This window comes from Gopherus flavomarginatus, chromosome 10 (assembly GCF_025201925.1).
Source record: "Gopherus flavomarginatus isolate rGopFla2 chromosome 10, rGopFla2.mat.asm, whole genome shotgun sequence".
NCBI classification, from domain to species: Eukaryota; Metazoa; Chordata; order Testudines; family Testudinidae; genus Gopherus; species Gopherus flavomarginatus.
In genome coordinates, this window is record NC_066626.1 from 17293616 (window position 1) to 17317072 (window position 23457).

The window sequence follows — 23457 nt, forward strand, 5'->3', positions numbered from 1 at the left end:
AGCTTGTTCAACTTCAGTGAAGCTGAGGCTCAGGAGTACCTTAGGCTCTTCCTAACATTGGCAAAAGGCATAATAAAAACACTGCAAGGTGCATTTGCGTTAATTGATGGAGAGCAACATGATCAAAAATACTGTTCTTCTTCCTCCTCCTTTTGTTTTTCTTAAACAATGGCAAAACATTTTTATGGATCACACCAAACATTATTTCCAAGTAAATTCCCATTGGTTATTCTAAGCAACAGTACAGCAATTACAAGGCAGAAATCAGAATCCTCTTGATGCACTTAACATGGTTGCTAAACTCCCTGTCTTTTGTATAAAATAACTGACTTACACACAGCATTCCGTGCTTTAGAGTGTGAAAAAGCTTTTTGCGGAATTGATGTGTGGGGCTATTTAGGAGTTCATCTTCAGTAAGGTGCATGGAGTTTGAGCCATATAATTCATCTTAATGCCACCGGGAACAACTGCTTGGCCAAAATCTCCATTCACCACACTGAAGATTTACTCTTTAGTATTTGTGCAGTTTAATACTATGAATTTAATTCTGTGGAATCCCTTGCTATTAATTATAAGAATCTTCTGAACAGATACAAACATCATCTCTATATTCTTTTCATATCAATCCCCAACACACACACACACACAATAAAAAGAACAGAGTACTCAAAAACTTCCAATACACAAAGTTGACTTAATACACAATTCATGTCTAGCTCAGTTGACAGCGTAAAGATTAGCTAGAGATTTCAAAAGGAAGAGAGCCAACAATCTGCAAGTGTGTAAATTTGTCATTTTATAATATCTACTGTACATAACATCAGCAGATTTGTTATCCACTGATGAGTAATACCACTGTATTACCTTCAGCAGTGTTTTCTTAGTGTCCATAATGTTGTTGGAGTTCTCACAAGTAACTCCATTAGATCTGATGTTTATGTGTCTCTCTGCAAGTTTATGCACACTTTTCTTATACTTTTTATAGTCAACATACACTTGCTGCTTCTTCGTTGAGATTGAAAGATGCCCTATTTATCTATTCAGTCACCTTGGTGATCCAGGCTAGGGAGTTCATTTTATCTATCTATTTAATTTATTAATTACAATTTATTGGCATCTCTACAGTGTTTGCTGCTATACTACCAGAGTGCCTGAGTGTACACATAAGACACTACTGAAGGTATGGAATGACATCCAAATACTTTTTTCAACTTTAGCAAAAGAAAAAAAAATCAGTAAAATAAATCCAACATTCATTGTTGCTACAGAAGTTTAAAAAAAAAAAAGCTAAAACCAAACTGTTTTTGATTTAAAAAAATCCAGAATCCAAACCCACCTATTTGGAAACCCTCTTTCTAAAATCTGTAACTCACAAAATCAGTCTTGGTGAAAAAAGGAGGGTGGGGAAAAGGAGTAATTTTTCTAGCATCACAGAAGAGACTTGCATCTGACACTAAAACAGGGTCACGGCTTTTAGTTGTTACAGAAAGCAATTTCATGCTAAATGTTTTTGTCTTTTTATGTATTTTTTTCTGAATAGGGAAAAAAAACCCTGCTAACATCTACTTTTACATACCTAAAATTGCAACACCAAAGGGTGCAAGAGACACAGATACTGTGAATAAAGAAGTATAATATTCAAGTATATGAGGGCGTATCACAAATGGCCACAGAGAAATATATATATCTATAATACTGTATCAAACAGATGGAAAGGATGTGAAACCGGTAGTGTGTACACAAATCTAGCCGCTTAACCGACATTCTAATCAGACACAAGCCCATTGAAATGGAAGTGCTTCCTTTCAACAGCGTTTTTGTTTTAAAAATGCCACTTCCTCAAGCACAATTCAAATGTTTTTCAGCTACTATTTTTAGTTTTCAGTTAAATAATTTATTGGAATCAGCTATACACTGACATAATTATCCAGGCCCCAAAACGTTAATAACTTAATCCAGTCTTTCTCCTTCTACCCATTTATACAAAATAACACTTTTAAAAATTAAACTTGATTTCCTTTATATGCCCTTCCCATGCGGTAACTAGGCTCTTCAGTTTAATTTAACCTGTAATAAGTTACAATGGGCGACTTTTTTTTTCCTCCCACCCATCAACGGAACTGTGAAACGAGCAACTTGGGATAGGAACAAGTCAGAAAGAGGTGGATGGCCCTCAGGCACATGGAAAGGTAAAAATGCATTTTATCATAGTATGGTACTCCATGCAAGACAGAGCAGAGCAACAATAATTGTCCAATGTCATACACTGCAATTGCATACCCATGTAAAGCCAGTGTCTTCCTGCTGTAAATGGAGATCAGGTCAATTTCTGCATCTATTTAATTATTTTGGGGTTTTTTTTTATTGTATGGTTGCTACAGTCTTGGGATGTGACTTAATTTTAGACATGGTAAAGAATGAATGTAACACCTGCTCTGAGCCCATTCCTGCCAAGAGCTCATGTCTAAATATTATTACTTCATACACTGCTAAATGGAGCAAATTCATAAGCCCTGCTTAGCAAGGGCGGCCGTGACATCTTCAGCGAGGGTAGCAAGCTGAGGGGATTCCAGAAGGTTGATGCTTCCAGAGGATGAGACGTTGCTGAGTCTGCGTGGTGAAGGCACGCTGGACCTGCCTGGTGACTGCGTAATGATCTCAGCCCCGTGATCGACACGGGCTTTAGCATGCTCTCTGAAGTTTAGCTTCTGGCTGTCAATCTGTTCAAGAAAGACAAAATGCATTCAAACCTTTGCTTTTAAGTAATGACCTTCTATTGCTGCTTTGATTTGAAACTCCTGTCTTCTGTGGTGACACCCTTTCCTATTCACACACCATCCCACCTTTTCAGTGTGCAGCCAACTCTCTCCTTCCGACACAGGGCCTGTTGCTGTGTGGTGCTGGTCACATTCAGTTCTTGAAGTAAGTGGGAGTTGAGAGAGCTCAGCCCTTGCCAGGAGGTGATCAACAGCCTTCCAGCACTGGACTCAGGAGTCACTCACCACCTTTGCCTGGGCCACCACTGCTGGAGCATGTCCTCTAGCACAGTGGTTCTCAAAGCCGGGCTGCCGCTTGTTCAGGGAAAGCCCCTGGCAGACCGAGTCGGTTTGTTTATCTGCCGCGTCTGCAGGTTTGGCCAATTGTGGCTCCCAATGGCTGCGGTTCACCGCTCCAAGCCAATGGGGGCTGCGGGAAGGGCGGCCAGCACATCCCTCAGCCCGCCCTGCTTCCTGCAGCCCCCATTGGCCTGGAGCAGCGAACTGCAGCCAGTGGGAGCCGCGACTGGCCAAACCTGTGGATGCGGCAGGTAAACAAACCGGCTGGCCCGCCAGGGGATTTCCCTGAACAAGCAGCAGCCCAGCTTTGAGAACCACTGCTCTAGCAGACGGGCCCTGTCCTATGAACCTGCCAATGATTCCGACCAAGGTGACAGCCGCGTGAATAATTCACAACAAAAATTTATCTAATAAATCTAGGCTGGGATTCCAAAGGTGCCTAAGGGGATTAGGCACTCAATGTCCATTGGCTTTCAGTGGGTGTAGTGAGGCGGCCCAGGCGCCCCGGAGGACGAACAGCCCAGCTGGAGGCCGGACTGGGCAGAGCTACAGAGCTCTGAGCCTGCCCTGCAAAGGGTCAAGTGCCGACCCCGAAATATAAAGGCAGGCCCTCTGAGCTCAGTAAGGGGCCAGCCATCAGAAAGGCTGGACATCTGCGACCGAGCTCCCGCTGGGGAGGCAGCAGAAGGCAGCGGCCGGCCTAGCCTACCCCTCACTCACTATCCCGGGGAGGCCTGGCCAAGCCTACCCTGCGCTCGCTACCCAGAGGAGGACTGGTCGAGCCTGCACCGCTCCAGCTACCCGGAGGAGGAACCGAACCTGCCCCACGCTCGCTACCCTCAGGAGGACAGGCTGGGACCGCCCTGCTCCAGCTACCCCAAGGAGGAGCCAAGTCTACCTTTTGCCACCTACCCCAAGGACCCGCTGAGCCCACCCGTGGACACTCACCCTGAGGAACCGATGGTGGTTGAACCCTCTGCTGACACCACGACGACTCAGGTACTCGATGAGGGGGAGAGTGGAAGTGGCACAGGGGTAGCTGACCCCAGTCTGGCTGCAACACTGCCAGAGCCAATGCCAGTGTGTTGCGGCCAGGATCCCCACTGACACAGCAGCAGACTGCCTGCCACTGTTAGGGCCCCAGGCTGGGACGCAGTGGAGTGGGAGAGCCAGCGTCCCCCCCGCCACCCAACATCTGGGTGGCAGACTCCCCCTCTCCCTGGGCCTGAGGAGGCCACAGCCTAGAACTGTTACTGCTCGGCCCTGCCGAAAGGCCTGAGCCTATTTGACTTGCACGAGTGTTTGTTGCCCCGCCCTGATACCAGGGCCTGGGCTTTATAGACTGAACTGGTGCTCAGCCCCTGCTTGAGGGTCTGAGCCCTGCATGAATGTTTGATGCCCTGCCCTGATCCCAGGGTCTGGGCGTTATAGACTGAACTGTCTGCTCAGCCCCTGCTTGAGGGTCTGAGCCCTGCACGAGTGTTTGATGCCCCGCCCTGATCCCAGGGCCTAGGCTTTATAGACTGAACCGCTGCTCGGTGTAGTGAGGCAGCCTGGTTCCCAGGTGCCCCGGAGGACGAAGCGCGCCCCCCCCACCCGACAGCGGACCCCTTATAGTGAGATTTGAGTACCTAACTCCCATTAGGCAGGACTGAAAAATCCCATCGTTTGCGTCTATTTCTGAATATCCATGTGCATATCATGTCTTCATTGAATTAATATATTATTCTACATTTTATTGGTCTGAAATGTCTTTTCTTTTTAAAAAAAAGCCTTGTAAGGATTGAACATGTGTGTACCTCTGTGAGTATTCAATATCTGTAATGGGTGAAATCCACCCTTGTGCACAGCATCATCCCAAGGTTTAAAGTGGGACTTGAGCGGTGCAAAGGCCTTGCGCTGGCCCTCTGCACAGGCGTGAATTTCACCCTATTTGAGTTGCACTGGTTTGCTGTGGTTGGTTACAACAGTCGTGATATTGTTTCAGTTCTCTGACTGGATGATCACACAAGCAATGCCAGTGTAAGTACTTGCTTGTGGAAAGTGAATATACACATGTTTATGTGATTCTGATATTTGCATTGTTTGAATGTCGTTCAAATGTTCACAGGAAGTATACACAAAAGGCCAGTGAGCATGGCTGAAAGGAATATACCTAGAGCATTTTTGTAATAGTCACCCAGTGCTATTCAATAGACTGGCTAAGATTTTCAAAGGTCTCTAAAGTGATTAGCGTCCAGTTTCCACTGAAATCAATTGGAGTTGAGGCAACATTTTCAAGAGCACCTAAGCCCTATTTTCAAAAGTGACGTAGGCACTTAGGAGCCTGATATTCACTGAAAGGCCTTCTCTCTGTTTTTATGCCAATACGATGGCCCTCTGTGATTCAATGACATTAGGTGGAAGAGTCAGTTTTGCACAACTAACTGTGTTTCTTACAGGAGCGACCTTTAGAATAAATACCTGGACTGAATTTCAGCCCAAACTTAAAATCAAACTCCAAATTTCTAAAAATTTGGTTCAGTTTCCTGGCATCTTAAAAAATACATGGTAAAATATAAACAGATCCTGCTGGTCTGCCTTCTGTTTTCAAATTTCATGTACTTTACAAATTCTCTGGGGTCAGAGGCATGTAATGTGATTCTACACTACTACTTACCCAGAGAGCCCTGAAACAAGGGAGGTTTGAAGACAGCCATTGGGTCAGGATTACTAGACTGACTAAAACCCCAGTGTGGATTTCGAATAGTGGCAAAGGTAGAGGTCTGGAGGCAAAACAGAAGTTCAACTGGGGAAAGGGAGAAGCACTGGGCATCAGGAGGAGCAGACTGGGAGTCACTGGCTCCAGGTTGAGAGGATCAACCTGTTCTACCTTCTATTCTCCTGTTAGTTGCTTTTCCTGCTCTCACCTCTATAGTCCTGTATATAAGTGACACTCGTTTTTCTGACCCATGTATACCTGCTGTGTAATTTACACCATGATTCATGTCACTGCTAACTTTGGGCTGAAGTGCATTCTCAAAGGGAGAAGCTCAGTTCATCAGGCTTATTTCTTACCTTGATATTGCCACCTCCAGGTGTATGGTGGGCATTTTCAAGGGAACCAACTTTAGCGTGAGCTTTTTCTTTGAAATCCAGTTTCACACTCTCAATTTTCACACGTCCTCCACCTATTCAAGCAAAATAAAATAAAAATTACGAAAATAAAGTAGTCCTAAATTTCAAATACACTTTGTTTTGTTTCCTGGAAATGTAGCTTGAAGGCCAACGAGGCAAATCAACTGACAGAATTAGCTATTAGTGCCTTATTTTTTCCATCCTCCCAGTTCTGTCTGGGCACAGACATTTATTACTTCTCTGTCAAATATGATCTAATAATTCATAAAGGGCCAGATTTTGAGAGGTGAAGAGCACTGTGCCATCTATTCAGCAAATCATTTCAATACAGTAGAACCTCAAAGATATGAGCACCAGAGTTACTGACTGACTGGCCAACCGAACAGCATGTGAAGAAACCAATCCGGCAGCAGCGGAGACAAAAAAAAAAAAAAAGCAAATACTGCACCATGCCTGTATTGTATCTTAAAGGTCGGCACGTGTGGGTTACCTCTCCCCATCCCTACCCCATGTGTCGGGCAGCCACTTACATCTAGTAGTGAAGATGCCAGAGCTGCCAGCCAAAGGCAGCCGGCAGAGCAGGAGCAGCACTGGGGTCTGCGCTGCTTGCCCCTTCCCCCAGTTAGGGGTGGGGGCACTGTTTTCACACACATACCTGGCCGGGAGGGGAAGGCACTGTTCTAAGCCCCCCTCCTCTGGCTGGGAGAGGGACAAGCTGTTTTCACCCTACCCTCCTGGCTGGAAGGGGGACATAGCTGCAGTCTGATCTAGGGAAAGAAACTGCCTGCAAGGAAGCTGCTGGCACGGAGGAGGGAGTTCAGCTGCTGCTGGAACTAGAGCCTGAACTGCACTTTGTTCAGAGTTACGAACATTTCAGAGTTACGGACAACCTCCATTCCCAAGGTGTGTGTTACTCTGAGGTTCTACTATACTATACTATAATCAGAACTTCAGTGGGATTTAAACACTTGCTCAAGTTCTTTGCTGATGGACTCAATATCTTCACCAATGATTTAGATCGGGGTAGGCAACCTATGGCACGGAAGCCAAAGGCGGCACGCGAGCTGATTTTCAATGGCACTCACACTGCCTGGGTCCTGGCCACCAGTCCAGAGGGCTGTGAATTTTAATTTAATTTTAAATGAAGCTTCTTAAACTTTTTAAAAACCTTATTTACATACAACAGTAATTTAGTTATATATTATAGACTTTTAGAAAGAGATCTTCAAAAATGTTAAAATGTATTACTGGCACGTGAAACCTTAAATTAGAGTGAATAAATGAAGACTCGGCACACCACTTCTGAAAGGTTGCCAACCCCTAATTTAGATAATGGCATAGAGAATACACTTATAAAGTTTGCGGATGATACCAAACTGGGAGGCTTTGCAAGTGCTTTGGAGGATAGGATTAAAATTCAAAATGATCTGGACAAACTGGAGACATAGTCTGAAGTAAATAGGATGAAATTCAATAAGGACAAATGCGAAGTATTCCACTTAGAAAGGAACAATCAGTTGCACACAAACAAAATGGGAAACAATGGCCTAGGAAGGAGTACTACAGAAAGGGATCTGGAGGTCAAAGGGGATCACAAGCTAAATATGAGTCAACAGTGTAACACCGTTGCAAAAAAAGCAAACGTCATTCTGAGATGATCATTAGTAGGAGTGTTGGAAACAAGACACAAGAAGTCATTCTTCCGCTCGATTTTGGACTGATTAGGCATCAACTGGAGTATTGTGTCCAGTTCCGGATGCTACATTTCATAAAAATGTGGACAAAGTGGAGAAAGTCCAGAGGAGAGCCACAAAAGTTATTAAACTAGAAAACATCACCAATGAGGGAAGATTGAAAGAAATTGGGTTTGTTTAATCTGGAGAAGAAAAGACTGAGCAGGGACATGATAATTTCACATATATAAGCTAACAAATGTATTCAGATGCAAATCCCATGTGATCCTTAGGACTTGGAGTCCATATAGCAATGAACGTGTTACAGGCCTCCACATGTTGGGTTTGTTCATCTACGAAAGAAAGATAGTGGTTACTAATCTTCACTTCATTGATAATCCAAGTACAAATCACCACAAGTTACTGTCAAAGTTAGAATCAGGACTCACAATTTGTCAGACCACTCTGTTTATTAGCGCAGCGCTCCGCCAATAACATTCAGAATATGTGAGTGGCCATGCAAGGCCCAAACAGTCTTAAGGGACAAAGAAAGCAAAACAGGAAAATTCACCTGGGGCACAGCATGCATATCCTATTTCCTTACTAACTGTTATCGATTTAAGGCTAATACTTCACCAATTGCCCTTAAACGGTGCAGTTGTTCTATGTTAATGTCTGTATTCCTGACACCTGGATTGCAGCATTCCAACAGTTTTGCTTAAAGGTACAGACAGCATTTCTTTAATCCTTTCTATTCTTACTATATAATTCATTCTACTTTCACATTACTAATGGAAATAATATAATAAATAATAATAATAATAATAATATTCTTTATTTTATTGAGACATTTTCATATAAGAGAGATTGAAAAAGTTTGGGACTGCTTAGTTTAGAGCAGGGATCGGCAACCTTTGGCACATAGCCCATCAGGAAAATCCGCTGGCGGGCCGGGCTGGTTTGTTTACTTGCAATATCCACAGGTTTGGCTGATCGCAGCTCCCAATGGCCGCGGTTCGCCATTCCAGGCCAATGGGGGCTGCAGGAATCGGCGGCCAGCACATCCCTTGGCCCACACAGCTTCCCGCAGCCCCCAGTGGCCTGGAATGGCGAACCGCGGCCATTGGGAGCTGCGATCAGCCAAACCTGTGGATATTGCAAGTAAACAAACCAGCCCGGCCCGCCAGCGGATTTTCCTGATGGGCTATGTGCCAAAGGTTGCCGATCCCTGCTCTAAACTAAGCAGTCCCAAACTTTTTCAATCTCTCTTATATGAAAATGTCTCAATAAAATAAAGAATATTATTATTATTATTATTATTTATTATATTATTTCCATTAGTAATGTGAAAGTAGAATGAATTATATAGTAAGAATAGAAAGGATTAAAGAAATGCTGTCTGTACCTTTAAGCAAAACTGTTGGAATGCTGCAATCCAGGTGTCAGGAATACAGACATTAACATAGAACAACTGCACCGTTTAAGGGCAATTGGTGAAGTATTAGCCTTAAATCGATAACAGTTAGTAAGGAAATAGGATATGCATGCTGTGCCCCAGGTGAATTTTCCTGTTTTGCTTTCTTTGTCCCTTAAGACTGTTTGGGCCTTGCATGGCCACTCACATATTCTGAATGTTATTGGCGGAGCGCTGCGCTAATAAACAGAGTGGTCTGACAAATTGTGAGTCCTGATTCTAACTTTGACAGTAACTTGTGGTGATTTGTACTTGGATTATCAATGAAGTGAAGATTAGTAACCACTATCTTTCTTTCGTAGATGAACAAACCCAACATGTGGAGGCCTGTAACACGTTCATTGCTATATGGACTCCAAGTCCTAAGGATCACATGGGATTTGCATCTGAATACATTTGTTAGCTTATATATGTGAAATCACACACCCATATATATATGATCATTTAGTTCTTTATTGATTGCATATACAGTATGAATCTTGTGTACACTATATATTCCAGTATACTGAGCATCTGAAATATTTCACATTCTGGTTTCATAGACTCATAGACTTTAAGGTCAGAAGGGACCATTATGATCATCTAGTCTGACCTCCTGCACAATGCAGGCCACAGAATCTCACCCATCCACTTCTATAACAAACCCCTAACCTATGTCTGAGTTACTGAAGTCCTCAAATTGTGGTTTGAAGAGCTCAAGTTGCAGAGAATCCTCCAGAGTATGAAGTTCCCAATGATTCCGTACATTATGGGGATTTCTGCCTCTTCTTAGAGGGTTTGAAGTTTGAAACTTCCCTCTTGTCCTTGTGGGAATACTTATCTCCCTTCTCCCATCTGTCCTGGCTTTACTTTCCGAAGTCTCTTGCCACTGAAGATCATAGAACCACCTCGGACAGGAGTATGTAACTAGCCTGGTCCAAATTCAGATCTGCTGTAAGCAAGTGTAACTCCACTGACCTCAACAGTCTACTTATATCCCTGAATTTAGTCTCCACTTATGTGAGGTAAAAACATCCCATTTGGGGGTTGAATCATGCACCATTTTTATCACTTTGAGCACAGGCACATTAGATGTGTGTTTATTAGATCTGGGAAATGCGCTTTCTAGAGGAGAAAAGTTTTGTAGGGAGGATGCTAGGTGATCAAATTCTCTTTCTGGGATTATGTATATGCGAATCTGAAATTGGAATAGAGCTCTTAAGGTTTCAGAATGTTATCACTTAATAATCACCTCATGATGGACTGCAAGCAGTATCTTTATCGTTACTTCAGGCACCTATGAGTTAGCATCTTGAGCTGTGGGTTTGAGCATGCATTCTAGTCTTGAACCGGCAATGCATGTAAACACATGCTGAATTTAAGGAATGTGAGGGTTTTGCTAGATTAGGCCAGAGTACTTAGCATCTTGCAGGATCCAACCCCTAAGAAGCAGGTACATTAGAGAACCTCCACTTATCCTGTTCACATTACTTGCATGAGTAGTAAGTTGCTTCAGTGGGTTCATTTACATGAGATAGGCAAGCAGGATTTTCCCCGGATATGCCATATTAGTTCAAATAATTCCTACATTACCTGGTCTGTGACGGATGTTCTTCAGGGAGCCACATTTGGAAGTGACATGGCTCAGATCTATTTTCTTGGTTACAATTTGTATCTGTTGAAAGTGCACAAAACACGTTTTAGGAAGGAAAAAGGCAAAGAGGAAGAGCACTAGCTTTGAAAAACACTAGAAAAGAAGAAATAGTTAGCAGAGAACAGATCATGCCAGAAAGGTGAGAAACATCTGGATTAATACAGCAAGCTTCCATTCCACCAAGGAACCTGACAGTGGTATGTTAAGTCTTTTCATTAGTAAAACAAAGATGTGAATCAAGAAGATAAACAAGGGTTATATCCTAAGAAGCTTCTGAGCTTTCCTCTTGTGGTGAAAAGCAGTGTCTTTAAGTGCTGTGTGCAGCATGATACATATGGTTGTTCTAGTCTGCTTTCTTTGTTCCTTTCTTGAATACTTATTTCCTGGGAATTTGGGCTTTTAATACTATCCCTTTCACATGGCTTATCCTGGTTTTCAGATTCAAATCTCTTCCCATGTCCCTCTGTTCCCATAAGTACAGTGTAAACACTGAGTGTGATTCACTACTGAGTTACTCCAGTTTTACATCAGATTAAATCCATAATGGGGTTACTCTGGCATAAAACGGGAGTTACACAATGGCTAGTCAGACCTTTTGTCTAAACCCTGTTTATCCTGATTTTGTATTTCTTTTATCTATCTGTCATCGAACTCTATTAATTTTATATAGTATTCTGAGAGAGAGAGAGAGAGAGAGAGAGAGAGACATTCTGGGACAGAAGCGCACACCCAACCTTAAATGACAGATGGACTATGCTTTCAGTCTTTCTGTTACTTTGTCTGGGATGACCTAAAGAAGGCAAATATACAGATCTGCTGTACAGCCAGGAAGGGCTTCCCCTGGTACTTCCAGGAGCTTGAATGACTGATTTCTGTGGAACTGTGAGCAAATGTGAATGAAGCCACATTGCAGCAGTGAGAATCCAGGCACTCTGGCCTTTTCACCAGGGACAGAGGGAGATAAAAAGTTGCAGTTTAAGAAAAATGTAATAAGTGAAAAGTGTGTTTGTCACTTCCTTGAAATTAGTAACCTTGGATCAGATCACGTAAGAACTGAGCAACCTCAGCTCTCATTGGACTCCTATTTTGGGGTTCAGTGGAAGCTGTAGCTGCTTAACACCTCTAAGGACACTCAACTCCTTGCAGGACTAAACCTGTGGCTGTAAAGACGCACTCATCCTCTGCCTCTTAATCCATTTCCTGGCTGAATCCTAAACATTTGCTGCGGTTTGTGGGGAAGGATCAGAAGCCCACCACGGAACACACAGGGTTGACAGACTATCAGACCAAGTTAACATGTGAAACATAAGCAAGAAGGGAAATAGTGCTTGGAAGGAGGGGAGACAGAGGGCTGGCTGTGCAAGGTGGGCCATCACAGTCAGGATGCCTTCTGAGGTAGCGTCACTACTTACATTTCCTCCCCCTGCAGAATGTTTGATGTTATCCTTGGAACCACATCTGGACTGAATATCGCTAAAATCGATCTTCTTGTTTAAAATTCTAACCTAAAAGGAATTGGAGGTAACTTACTATGCTGTACACATGTTCTTTCAGTCTGCAGGTTAGAGGACCCAAGATAGTTGTGACTGCTACTGCTGGTGTGGGCGCTTAGGTTTAAATGTTGGCCAAATGGATATAGCCAGCTATGGAAAGCAGCCTCAGTGTTAAAATAAATCTATTGCTCTTTTCACCTCCTTCCAAACTGGTTGCCAGTAAAATGAAATATAATGGGTGATGCTTATATTCTGGGAGTTCTCCCTGTTAGTCCTAAGGATCCCAGTTTGTCTCCAATTTATATAGTCATTAACCTCCTGGCCAAGAAAGACTGGAGTGGATGCTCTTGGGAGGTTGCCAGCACCTCTCTTAAGTTGGCCAGAGGGAGTCCATGCAGAGAGACCTGGGACAGAGGACTGTGCCTCCTGTACAACCATACCAGATCCAGCCAGCCCAGGAAGCATGGAGTCAGGAGTTAGACTCTGGTCTCCTGCTTAGCACTTACTCCTAAAGAGCCCTCAGATTGCCTACAAAGATAACCAGTGATATTTATTACCATTTTGCAGATGGGAAAACTGAGCCATGGGGAGGCTGTGGGATCACTTATACCTCTCATCAGATTAAGTTGTGACAGGGAAGAAGACAAGGCTTTTTGCCTTTGTCACAGTTTCCTGGTCACTGGGAGGAGAATGACAGCCAGTGAGATTTGCTACATCTGTGTGAAGTGTAACCAGTGCTACCCCACCATATGGACAATACACCCATTTGGGACCACCAGCACTGCTCCTCTGTGCTCCCCATCCCTGGCAGCCACATCCCCAGGGGAAAAGGGATCCCTGTACCTATCCCCTTACACACTCAAGTGGTCATTATTTATCTCTATGTGAGCCAGCGACAGAGCCGGGACTCGAATCCAGATCTCCAAACACCCAGTGCCACACTCAGCCCACTGGACCACAGCTGCTCCATTCAGATCCCCCCCTACAGCAGCATCTCCACCTGGCAAAAGGAGGCGCTTACTGGGACACCAATAATTTTTCTTTGGTAATTGTGCTTCTATTTTTCCAATAAACAATGCATGGCAAAACTGTGGGTGCCCCCACCCAGGGGCAAGAGGGTGCAGGATCCATCTCACCAGAGGTTCACATCTGCACCAACCAGCCCTGTGCTCCTATGTATGAGCCCTGAGCACACGGGGATCGGGGACTAGTGTTGCTAGTGTTCAGCTCCCCAGAGGGGACGCGAGCAGACATTTCTGGAGCGTGCCCATGGCTCCACAGGCCTCTGTCAGTGCCCGGAGCCCTCACCGCGCCTTTTTAAAAGGGTAGCAAATGCAACTTCTGAACATGTTTTCCGCTTGCTTCGCTGGTGGCATTATGCCTGACTGTCCTGCACCATCATTATGCCTCCAGCCACAATCACCCAGATACAGCATTGCAGCCTCTGCAGCGCATCTCTGATCACACAAGCCATACATACCCCGGTATGCCTGAAACAAAGTCCTAAGAGTAAGACAGTGACAAGCAATCTTGTCACACACAGGTCTTTGATATTATAGTGAATTACAACCTCAAACAGAGACAGATTAGATAAGATAGATAGTGTCCACCACAGAAAGTCTGGTTGGTGCAGTGGAACAGAAAACCCGGAGCCTATGAAATCATGAATGAGGACAAGATGGCTGACTTCCTGCAGATAAGAGAAAGATAATGTTTCTGGATGGGGAGCGGAACCATTTGAAGAACAGGCAAGAAGCACACCTGAGGCTGAGGGAGTGCATCTGCCATCCGTGACTCACGTTTGCAATCAAGAAGTTTTACTACCTCCAGGGCTGCTTCTGTAACATCAAACAACAGCTGTAGCCAAAAAGGGAAGGAAGTTTCCAGCTGCACCTGGGTAGGATAAAGCACCTTTCCTTCCAAATAGCCCCTGGGAGCCTCATCCACACTGGTCATTTCAAGAGGTGGCGACTGCAATGGGCTTTACTTGGGGCCACACACTGGGACCAAGGGTTAGAAGGTTACGCAGAATGCAGCCGACCACAGGCTGAGCAATACATCATCACGCAGGAAGCGTATTACGTTAATGCTCCACAGAGCTGCACTGCATGCCGCTATGTTTCCAGGGAGAGATGATGGCACTGATTTAATATATAAAGGCCTACTTGATCTGGATCTGGTTATGTGAGGAAGCTCCTTTCTACTTGGGTCAAGCTGCCACAGTGGCATAGCTTGTTGGTGTATCACACAAAATCATGTCCCTTTGGGGAATGTGGAAATGGGAAAAAGCATGTGTTTGACAGTGCTCCTTCCTGATTCATGCTAGATCAGACCATGAAACTGCAGGCACATAAACTAGCTTGCCACATGGTTCTCTCACCTGACCACCAAATGTCTGGGTTTTATCCTTGCATCCAAATGATGGCTCGGGTCCTGTGTTAGAGTCTCAGTGGTGGAGTAGTGTCATATTCTTTGTTATGTTTTTCTCTATCGGCCAGATCCTCAGCTGGGATAAATCAGTGTCGCTCCATTGACTTCAATGCCAATATGAACCAACTGAGCATCCCCAGTGAGGGATTTCTGCTTAAAAATTGAATGCATGGTGTGATCCAATGTAATTCCTTGGGGACCACATCCTAAGGTCTTTACTCAAATATTGCATGATTTTTATTCAACTATGCCTGACTAAAAAAGAGACCTCAGGATTTGGTTTATAATACTAGTGTACTTTGAATTTACAGCGTCTTTCCATGCAAGGTTTATATTTTTGTAAGGCTCGCTGATAGGCATTTCTAAATCACTCTTCAAGACAGCATTCATCACAGTCATATCTGTAACGTAGCTGACGGGCAGAATAGAAAAAGCTAAGTTGACTGACTGATATTTAGCTGATACATAGATTGATAGAGACAGATTCATTGATACCCTCTAGCTGCTTACTGTCGATCTAGTAACACAAAGCAGACACAAACCCTGCTTAACTATCCAGTGGGAGGAAGGCAGTCTCATGGCTAAGACACTACACTGGGACATATGTAATCTGGATTCAATTCCCAGCTCTGCCATAGCCTTCCTTTGTGACCTTGGGCAAATCACTTAATCTTCCTGTGCCTCAGTTCCCCATCTATAAAACTAGGGACAATAATACTTCCTTGCTTTACAGGTATGTTGCCAGGATTTATGCTTGTGAGGCTCTCAATTACTAGAATCATGATGGCCATGTCAGAACAATACCTTAGTAGATAGCTAAGCTGGAGTGCTTCGTTGAATCAGGTCTTTTGTCTGTGCTCCTGTACCTGAGTACAAACATCTAGTATTTCTTTTCTTTCACCAGTGTGATGCTGGCAGACCTGGTGCCAGCTCATGTCAAGGCAATTGGGCCTCACTAAACACTGACAAATGTGTAGCTGGAAACCAGTCTGCCTCATCTATGTGTTACTATTATTAAAACAGATATTAGAGTTATAAGAATGTCTTCAGTGTTTAGACTTTATGGGATGCTTGTAAGAGGCTGCATATATTAATCCTACTTATAACATCTGTATCCCATGTTATAAGATAATGTTCAAATGCTTGCTCTGTAACTATAAAAATGTTTGCTAAGACTGTGAACCCCACCATCAGGGGAGAAGCATCATCAAGTGTGAAATATTAGTTTACCACAAGAGGTGTCATCTCCTCCTCACAAAAGATCTACAGACATCAGACAAGCCAGTGTGCAACATCAGTGGACAAAACACTTTGCTGATTGTTCCCACAACACCCATGGAGAGGAGACGTGCACCAAATGCCCGGCACATCAGTTTGATTGCTGGGGGAAATCCCTGTGTGACACATGACCAGAAAGGATTCTGTGTGAATAATTACCAGTGATGCTTAGGAAATAGACCTACTTCAAAGTCACCCTGATTGCCTATTATTTACCCAGGACTGTATGGTCAAGCGGATGCTAGAACATTGTATAAAAGACCCTTGGGTCCTGATCCTGTCATCTCAGATCTGCTTAAGCTTCATCAGGGGAAGTTTGAGTCACAAGATTGAGATCCTGGGTAATCTGGACCACCCTGAATATGATATTGGACATTGGACTATAACCTATGGATTAAATTCTAAAAGAATTCTTTGCAACTACAAAGCTCACCATCTCTGCTATGAATCTGAACCTCAGGAACAGAACTCATGTCTGCATGTATATTGATCTTTTAACCAATCCTCACACTCTTTACTTTTTCAATACATCTTAGTTTAGTCAATAAGAATTGGCTGTAGCATTTATTTGGTTAAGATCTGGAATATTCATTAACCTAGGAGGTAATGTGTCTGATCCTTTGGGATTGGTAGAACTTTCTTATATGATGAATAAGATTTTCATTAATCCTCATCATATCTGACTTGGGTGTCAAGGTGGAGGCCTGAGGCTGAGTTACTTTAAGGGAACTGTGTTGTTGACTAGTGTGTAACCAGTGAGGTAATAAAGAAGCTGTTTTGTGCTGGGTTGGTAAATCTAAGCATTGGAATATCCACTAGCTTTGGGGATTCTATGCCCCATTCTTTTCAGTTCACCCTAATTGAGTGACCTCAGCTGGCTCCCCAAGGGACTCCTGTTAAGGAGAAATTGTATCCCTGTGTTGCTTGAACTCTGAGGGGCAAAGATTTCTAAGCGTAAGCAAGGGGTCCCCAACTGTTTAGCTTGGGTTAGCCCTAAAGGATGTACAAAGTTTGTATATTATAGCAGCTACTATCATCTTTTGGAACCTAAGACTGTATCTCATTTGTGTGTGTAAGTTTATCTGCTTTAATCTCGTAAATAACTTTCTTGTTTCCTTTTCCTAGATAATAAACCTTTAGTTAGTTTATTATAGGACTGGCTATAGGCATTGTTTTTGGTGAGCAGTCTAAGGTGCACTTGACCTGGGGTAAGTGACTGGTCCTTTGGGACTCGGAGTAACCTGAATATTGATGTGATTTTTGGTGTAAGGGACCATCTATCACAAAGGCAGGCTTGCGTGGGTGGCAAGATGGACCGGAGTACCCAAGGTCACTGTCTGTGATTCCATGTTAAGGCTGCTATAGTACCCGAGGAGTTCACACTTGTTACGTGGTTGATAAAATCTAAGTACAGAACTCACAACCAGTTTGGGGTTTGTGCCCTGTTTCTTGACAATCTGCCCAGAGGTTGCCACTCTAGACAGCCTGACACCTGGCTAATGTTATTTTTCACTGGGTCGTATTTTGGCAGCTAAGTGGAAGCTGTTCAGCATGAAGAGCTTGTTGCATGGATTTTTCTTCCTCTATACAGATATTATGCTAATCCAGAACATCAGGACACTGAGTGCCCACTGCACTGACTGAAGAAAGATCTGTGTCAATGGGTGCCATGGTGAGAGGACTGATACTAGTAAGCATCTCTATAGCTTCAGAAACCCCTGCAATCATTTGTCATGTTTAGCTTCATGAAAGTATGTCTGTGGCTAGTGAAATGATTTCTACATTTCCCCCTCTCCTTTCTTTTCAGCAGATCAAACTAAATAGATGTTTACTGAAACATGAAAGCCAACTGTCATAGGAGTTTTATGTTTCTGTATTTTATTTCAACACACTATTTTTTTTTTAAAAAACTCCTCTAATATATAAGACAGGTGCCACATCAGTTAGAGGAATGTGTGTCAGATGAGCAGTCTAGGCCTGGCTCCTGGCTCCTAAGCCAGATAGCGCTGGGAAAAACACAAAGCTCTCTTAGTATTTTCTGGCCACGCACACCCCCCCCCCCCCCCAGTAAAGAATCAGCAGGGCCTCTTAGCAGTGACCGGCAGGAAGAATTAGCTCTGAAAACGCTGATTCAGGGTGCGGACTAGGCAGTGTTGGGCGAGTGTGTTGGCGCAGGCACTTATAAAATCCAGGTTAAATAAAACCAAGCCAAGGTGATAAAGCTGAGAAGCATCTGAAAGCAAGTGGCAAAAGCGTCTCTTCTAGGCTGACACTCCATCATGAGTTAGACTGAAACTAGGGATCCCACTGCCTGAGGCCTTGCTAGCAGAGATGTAAAGAAACAATCACTATAATTATCTTCTCACTAGGTAAAATTCACCCTGGTGCAGAGGGATAGCATAAGGCCTATGCACCATTATGTCCTATACTGAGGACTGAAGTGAGATTTAAGTGGTGTGCATGCCTTCTGCTGGCTCTCTGCACAAGGCTGAATTTCACTGGCTGTCTGTGAGTGTCGGTCTCCTCTAAAATAGACTGATATATTTGTCACATACTTCAATTGTTTCACACAGAAGAAGATTAAAGCTTTCATCTGCAGTGCGCTCTCTTAGCCTGCTCCTGCTCCCATAGAGGTCAATTGGCATCACGCTCTGCAACAGAAACAGGATCACACCCCACAGCACCATCATCAAAAATCTCCCAAGATTATGAGATTTTGTAGCATGAAAAATAGAAATGAACATAAAATGAAACACACAATAAATACAAATATACAATATGAATATTAGGGCTGGGATTGCCAAAGGAGTGTAAGGGAGTTGTTATTCAGGTCAGGAGCAACAACCTAAGTACCGAGAAGGCAGAAAAGAAAAAGCAGGACGTTAAAATTCATCTACAGAAACTCCTTCTACAGCTTTTTTATTATGTACAATATCATACAAGCATTTAAGAGCCTCTGATGTTAGCAGCCTCAACTTTGGCAGACTCCTGTCTGCTAATCTTATCTCCATCTCTGTTTTCTCCCTGATAGCTAAAATTATGGCACAGCAATATGTGATTGGTTACCTGAGATCTGGTGTGATGCTGACATTAGCCACTGGCCAAACTGGATGTGAACCAGAGAACAGCACCATTCGTCTAGTGTGCCAGCTTCCTGCTGCACAGATTTGGCAGCATACTTTTTCATAACCTTTACAGTACCCCCACTGGATTGAAACTGCTGGGTTCCCTCTTATTCTTTTGACACTAAATTACCATGGTATCTAGGAATGCATGGAGGAGTAAATATTTCATACAGTATGGAGGAGAGATTCCTTCAGCACTCTCCTTAATAGTAACATCCAAATGAAGGGTATTGACAAAGTTACATTTTTCTGACAATGACCCTCTGTGTTTGTGTGGCTGGAAAGCGTTTCATTGCATTATGCTTAAGCTACTCGCAGCCCAATGAGCTGCCATAGAATTACACTGCTCCCTGTCCCTGCTCTTGCACTTCGGAGTTCCACAAGTCCTGGCTTCATCAGAAGCAGGAATTCCCGGATAATGCACAGAGAGGGCACAGCCCATGGCAGAACAGGTTTCTGAATGAAAACCTCCCTGGCTGATCGGATTCGCTAGGTTCTGCATTAAATATTATTCCAGAAAAGGGCACTGGGTCAAATTCTGCTCTGACTTAAACTCTCACGGCAGCTCCACTCATGGCACCTCCCTTGACTTCTGTAGCACTGCATCGTAGGTAGATCAGGGCAGACATTTGCCAGTAAGTTCTAGCTGCTTCTGCTGAGTTTGAATTCCACTTGTCTGAACATCTGAGGATGTGGTTCACCTCTGGAAAGCTTCATGACGGGGAAAATGCCTAAAGTACTTTTACAACTGCTAGTTCACTCAGTACATTTTGAGACCAGCACTTTAGGAGGTAAAACCTAAGCCTCCTCCATAGACACAGAGGGCCTGAATGGCAGGTGTAATAGCAAGAAGCTGGGCACTGAGGGGGCACCATCTCTATTGGGGGAGAAGAGGGGTATGTGTGTTGTGTTTTGAGTTTTCTGAGCAGGAGTAGGGGGAGAAGGGGAGACTGGAGAAGACCAAGAGAGAGGTAGGGAGGACCACTGGCGCTGCAGATTCCACCTGCGTAAGAGTTAGTTCTGCTCCTACAGAGGGGTATGCTCATGTCACAGAATCTGACTCTGGATTTCACACATCCCAATGTGCAAGGGTGTTTGGACCTGGCATTTTCATTCATGCCCATCTCTGCCAGCAGGAGAGAGTTACGTTCACTGTGGGCATGTGTATGTAGAAGTACAGCGTGGAAGACCAAGAATTGGAAGACAGACTCGAGCTCAGTTTTGCTCCACAGCCAAAGGCAGTGTCCATGCCTGCACGCAGCTGGTGAAAAGAAGAACCGCATTTCATTCTCGCCAATGTTAATTCTCTTCAGATGCCATTCACAGCAAAAACAAGACTGCTGAGAACCCTTCTGCCTAACATTCAAATTATTTTCCAACCGCTGGGCAGACTATTCATAACTGACTTCTCTGGCCTACCCTACCACCCAGATGCCCACTGAAACAAAGAAGAAAAAGTGAGATACAGAAGAAATTACAGGCTGTGAATACATTTTCCATCAAACTGATCATTTATGTTCTCCCCAAATTCCATACCTTGTAATTATGGCTGTGCATGGTCTCTCATAAGCTTCCCCACATGCACTAAAGCTAGGTCATTTAAAAATATTCCAGCTTGGCTTCATTTCATTAATGTACTCCTCAGTGAAAAGAGAAAATGTTCATGTATTTTGAGCCACTGTTCATGATTTTCTCCTTAGGATGTTTACATCCTAGTCCTACTGCCTCTTAATATGTTTTTGTGAGATTTGTTTGGGATCTATTATTCTTTGTGCCATATTTCCTGCTCAGGTTTTTTGTACTTCAGACTTGGGCTCCTTTGAGGTCAACAAGACTTCTTACATACTTAAAACTATAACCATGTCCCTGTATCTTGCAGAATTGGGGTCTTGGAAAGTGCTTTAAGAGCAATCACACCACTTAGGCACCCCACAGGGTTAATCAAAATAGGGGGCCTGATTCTCTCCTTACCTACATCAGTTACTCACCAGTGTAACTATACTTACTTCAGTGGAGTGATTCCTGATGTACATTGGTGTTAAGTGAGATCAGAATCAGGCTCATTTGGGGAAAAAAGGGTGAATGAAAACTTGATCAGCACCAAGCAAGAGTCCAAATATGTGTGCTGGAAATGACCATTGATCTCATAGTTTTCAGGGCTTTTAGCAGAGGTTATGGAAAGGGGTTTGGTTGTTTTGTATGGGCAAGAACCTGAAGAGAATTACTGTGACCAGCACTTTTCACAGACATACACACTGAACTTTGGACTAGACCGTGCTCTCGCCTCACGGAGGCTAGTGGAGTGATTGGTGTAAAACCAATGGGTGAATTCACCCTGAGTAGAGGGGCAACACAAGGCTTCTGCATAAGTTAAATCTCACTATGGAGCCCCCAAGAAAGGGAGGGGTTAACTGGTGCAAACGCCTAAAGGTGGCCCTCTGCATTGGGTGAACTTCATCCACTCTGAGAAGAGAATCAGGCCTCCTGTAACAAATTTTCCAAGTTAAAAAATATCTTTGCAAAGATCAGTGGCCCAATCCTGTAGCCTTTATTCAGGCAAAACTCCCAGTGACTTCATTTCAATGGGATGTGTTTTCTCCGAGTGATATTGATATCACTGGGGATAAGAATGGCAGAGCTATGCCTTATGAGGAGGGCATCTAGGTTCACCAGTTCATACAAACCCATGTTTCTTTGTCTCTTTAGCAGAAATACCCCTCTGAACATTGATATATGGAGAGGCACCAGCTTCATAATTGTGGGGAGTGGTATGAACATGATTGCATGGAAGGGGAAAGAAGGCCACATGATATCCTTATATTCTGCTATGGACATCCAACGCCTGATCCAAAGACCACTCAAGGCAATGGAAATGTTCCCATTGATTCCAATGGGCTTTGGATCAACCCTGAGGTACCCTGTGGTTAAGGATCCATTCTTCATCTTCAGCTGCCTAAGAGATTGTGTCCAACCAAGCCAGACAGGGACCTAGCTACAGTGATCTCCATATCTGTCGCCTGTAGTGATGATCATGATGATGCCCTGATAATATGTTCATCTTCATTTTAGCAACCAGGGCCACTTGGGAGACTTCAGCTGGTGCAGAATGAGGCTGCCTATTTTCCAAGTGGGTCAGACCCTTGAAAACATGGAAAACCTGTACTCTGCACAGCGGGCCCGATCATGCTGCCATTCAGATAAATGGCAAAACTCTTCACAGCTTCAGTGGCAGCAGGACTGGGCCTGTCTCAGGAGAAATTCAAGGTGCTGGCTACTATCTACAAAATCAAAAATGTTCTGGGATCCAGTGTGAAACTGGCACCCTTCTCAGGATACTCAAAACACATCACTTCGTTTGGGATAGCTAAATAAAAAGACTAGAATATCCCAGGGCACACCAACTCTTGAAGAATGAGCATCATCTATCTGCCTTTTGCTCAACAAGAAAGTTCCCTGTTCTTTGTCGAATAAGAAGGTCTGATACTGTGGTATCCTAAAGTGAGTGCTCAGCACTCTCTGCAAATCAGGACTTTAAGGTGACTCAGATGAGGTGCCTAAAAATGGAGGCACCCAAAATCTTTAGTCACTTTGGAAAAGGCCCTAAATTTGCCCTGCCAATTGACATCCCTCTCCCAGCTCCCTGGCTGAGTCTCTTTGCTTACTAGTCCCAGTCTCCCGGCTCCCAGTCTCCTTGCTCAGCTAATCCCAATATTCCCCCGCACCTCATTCTCAGTCCAAGTTTCTCTCTTCCACCCCATCAGCCTTCAGTCTTCCCATACCCAGTGGATCAGGTATCCATTTGCATCTGGGTGGACTGAAGGCAGCCTATGTGAGATCAAGCAAGACTCTGACTCCTCACTTTGGGGATTGTAGCCAAGTGCCTGGAGCACTCAGCCACATGCCTCATAGTAGAGTGACCAGATGTCCTGATTTTGTAGGGGCAGTCCCGATTTTTGGGTCTTTTTCTTATATAGGGTCCTAGTACCCGCCCCCCCGGTTCCTATTTTTCACACTTGCTGCCTAGTCACCCTACCTCATAAAGGCTTATACTTAGGCCAAATTTGAGCAGACACATCCCTGACACCGAGGCCAGTACCTCCCAAATTTCAAGTCCCTCCTCCAAAGCATGGGGGTGTGAGAGCTGTTTAAAAAAAAGAATTTTTTACTGTGGGAAAACC

General features: G+C 44.0%; 1 protein-coding gene across 19 annotated transcripts in view; it reads right to left on the reverse strand.

Moving 5' to 3' along the window:
• Nucleotides 1–207: 207 nt before the first annotated feature.
• Nucleotides 208–23457, reverse strand: part of MAP2 (microtubule associated protein 2) — a 345989-nt gene continuing 322739 nt past the window's right edge. For 10 of the 19 annotated variants that reach the window (XM_050916086.1, XM_050916091.1, XM_050916096.1 and 7 more), the window contains 4 exons: nt 12366–12458; nt 10893–10974; nt 6114–6226; nt 208–2720 (listed from right to left, as the gene is read on the reverse strand). In XM_050916086.1, the coding sequence (XP_050772043.1) occupies nt 2505–2720; nt 6114–6226; nt 10893–10974; nt 12366–12458 (504 nt within the window). In that variant the 3' untranslated portion in view covers nt 208–2504. The remainder of the gene's footprint in view (nt 2721–6113; nt 6227–10892; nt 10975–12365; nt 12459–23457) is intronic. The other 9 variants (XM_050916097.1, XM_050916102.1, XM_050916100.1 and 6 more) reach the window with 1 other exon arrangement.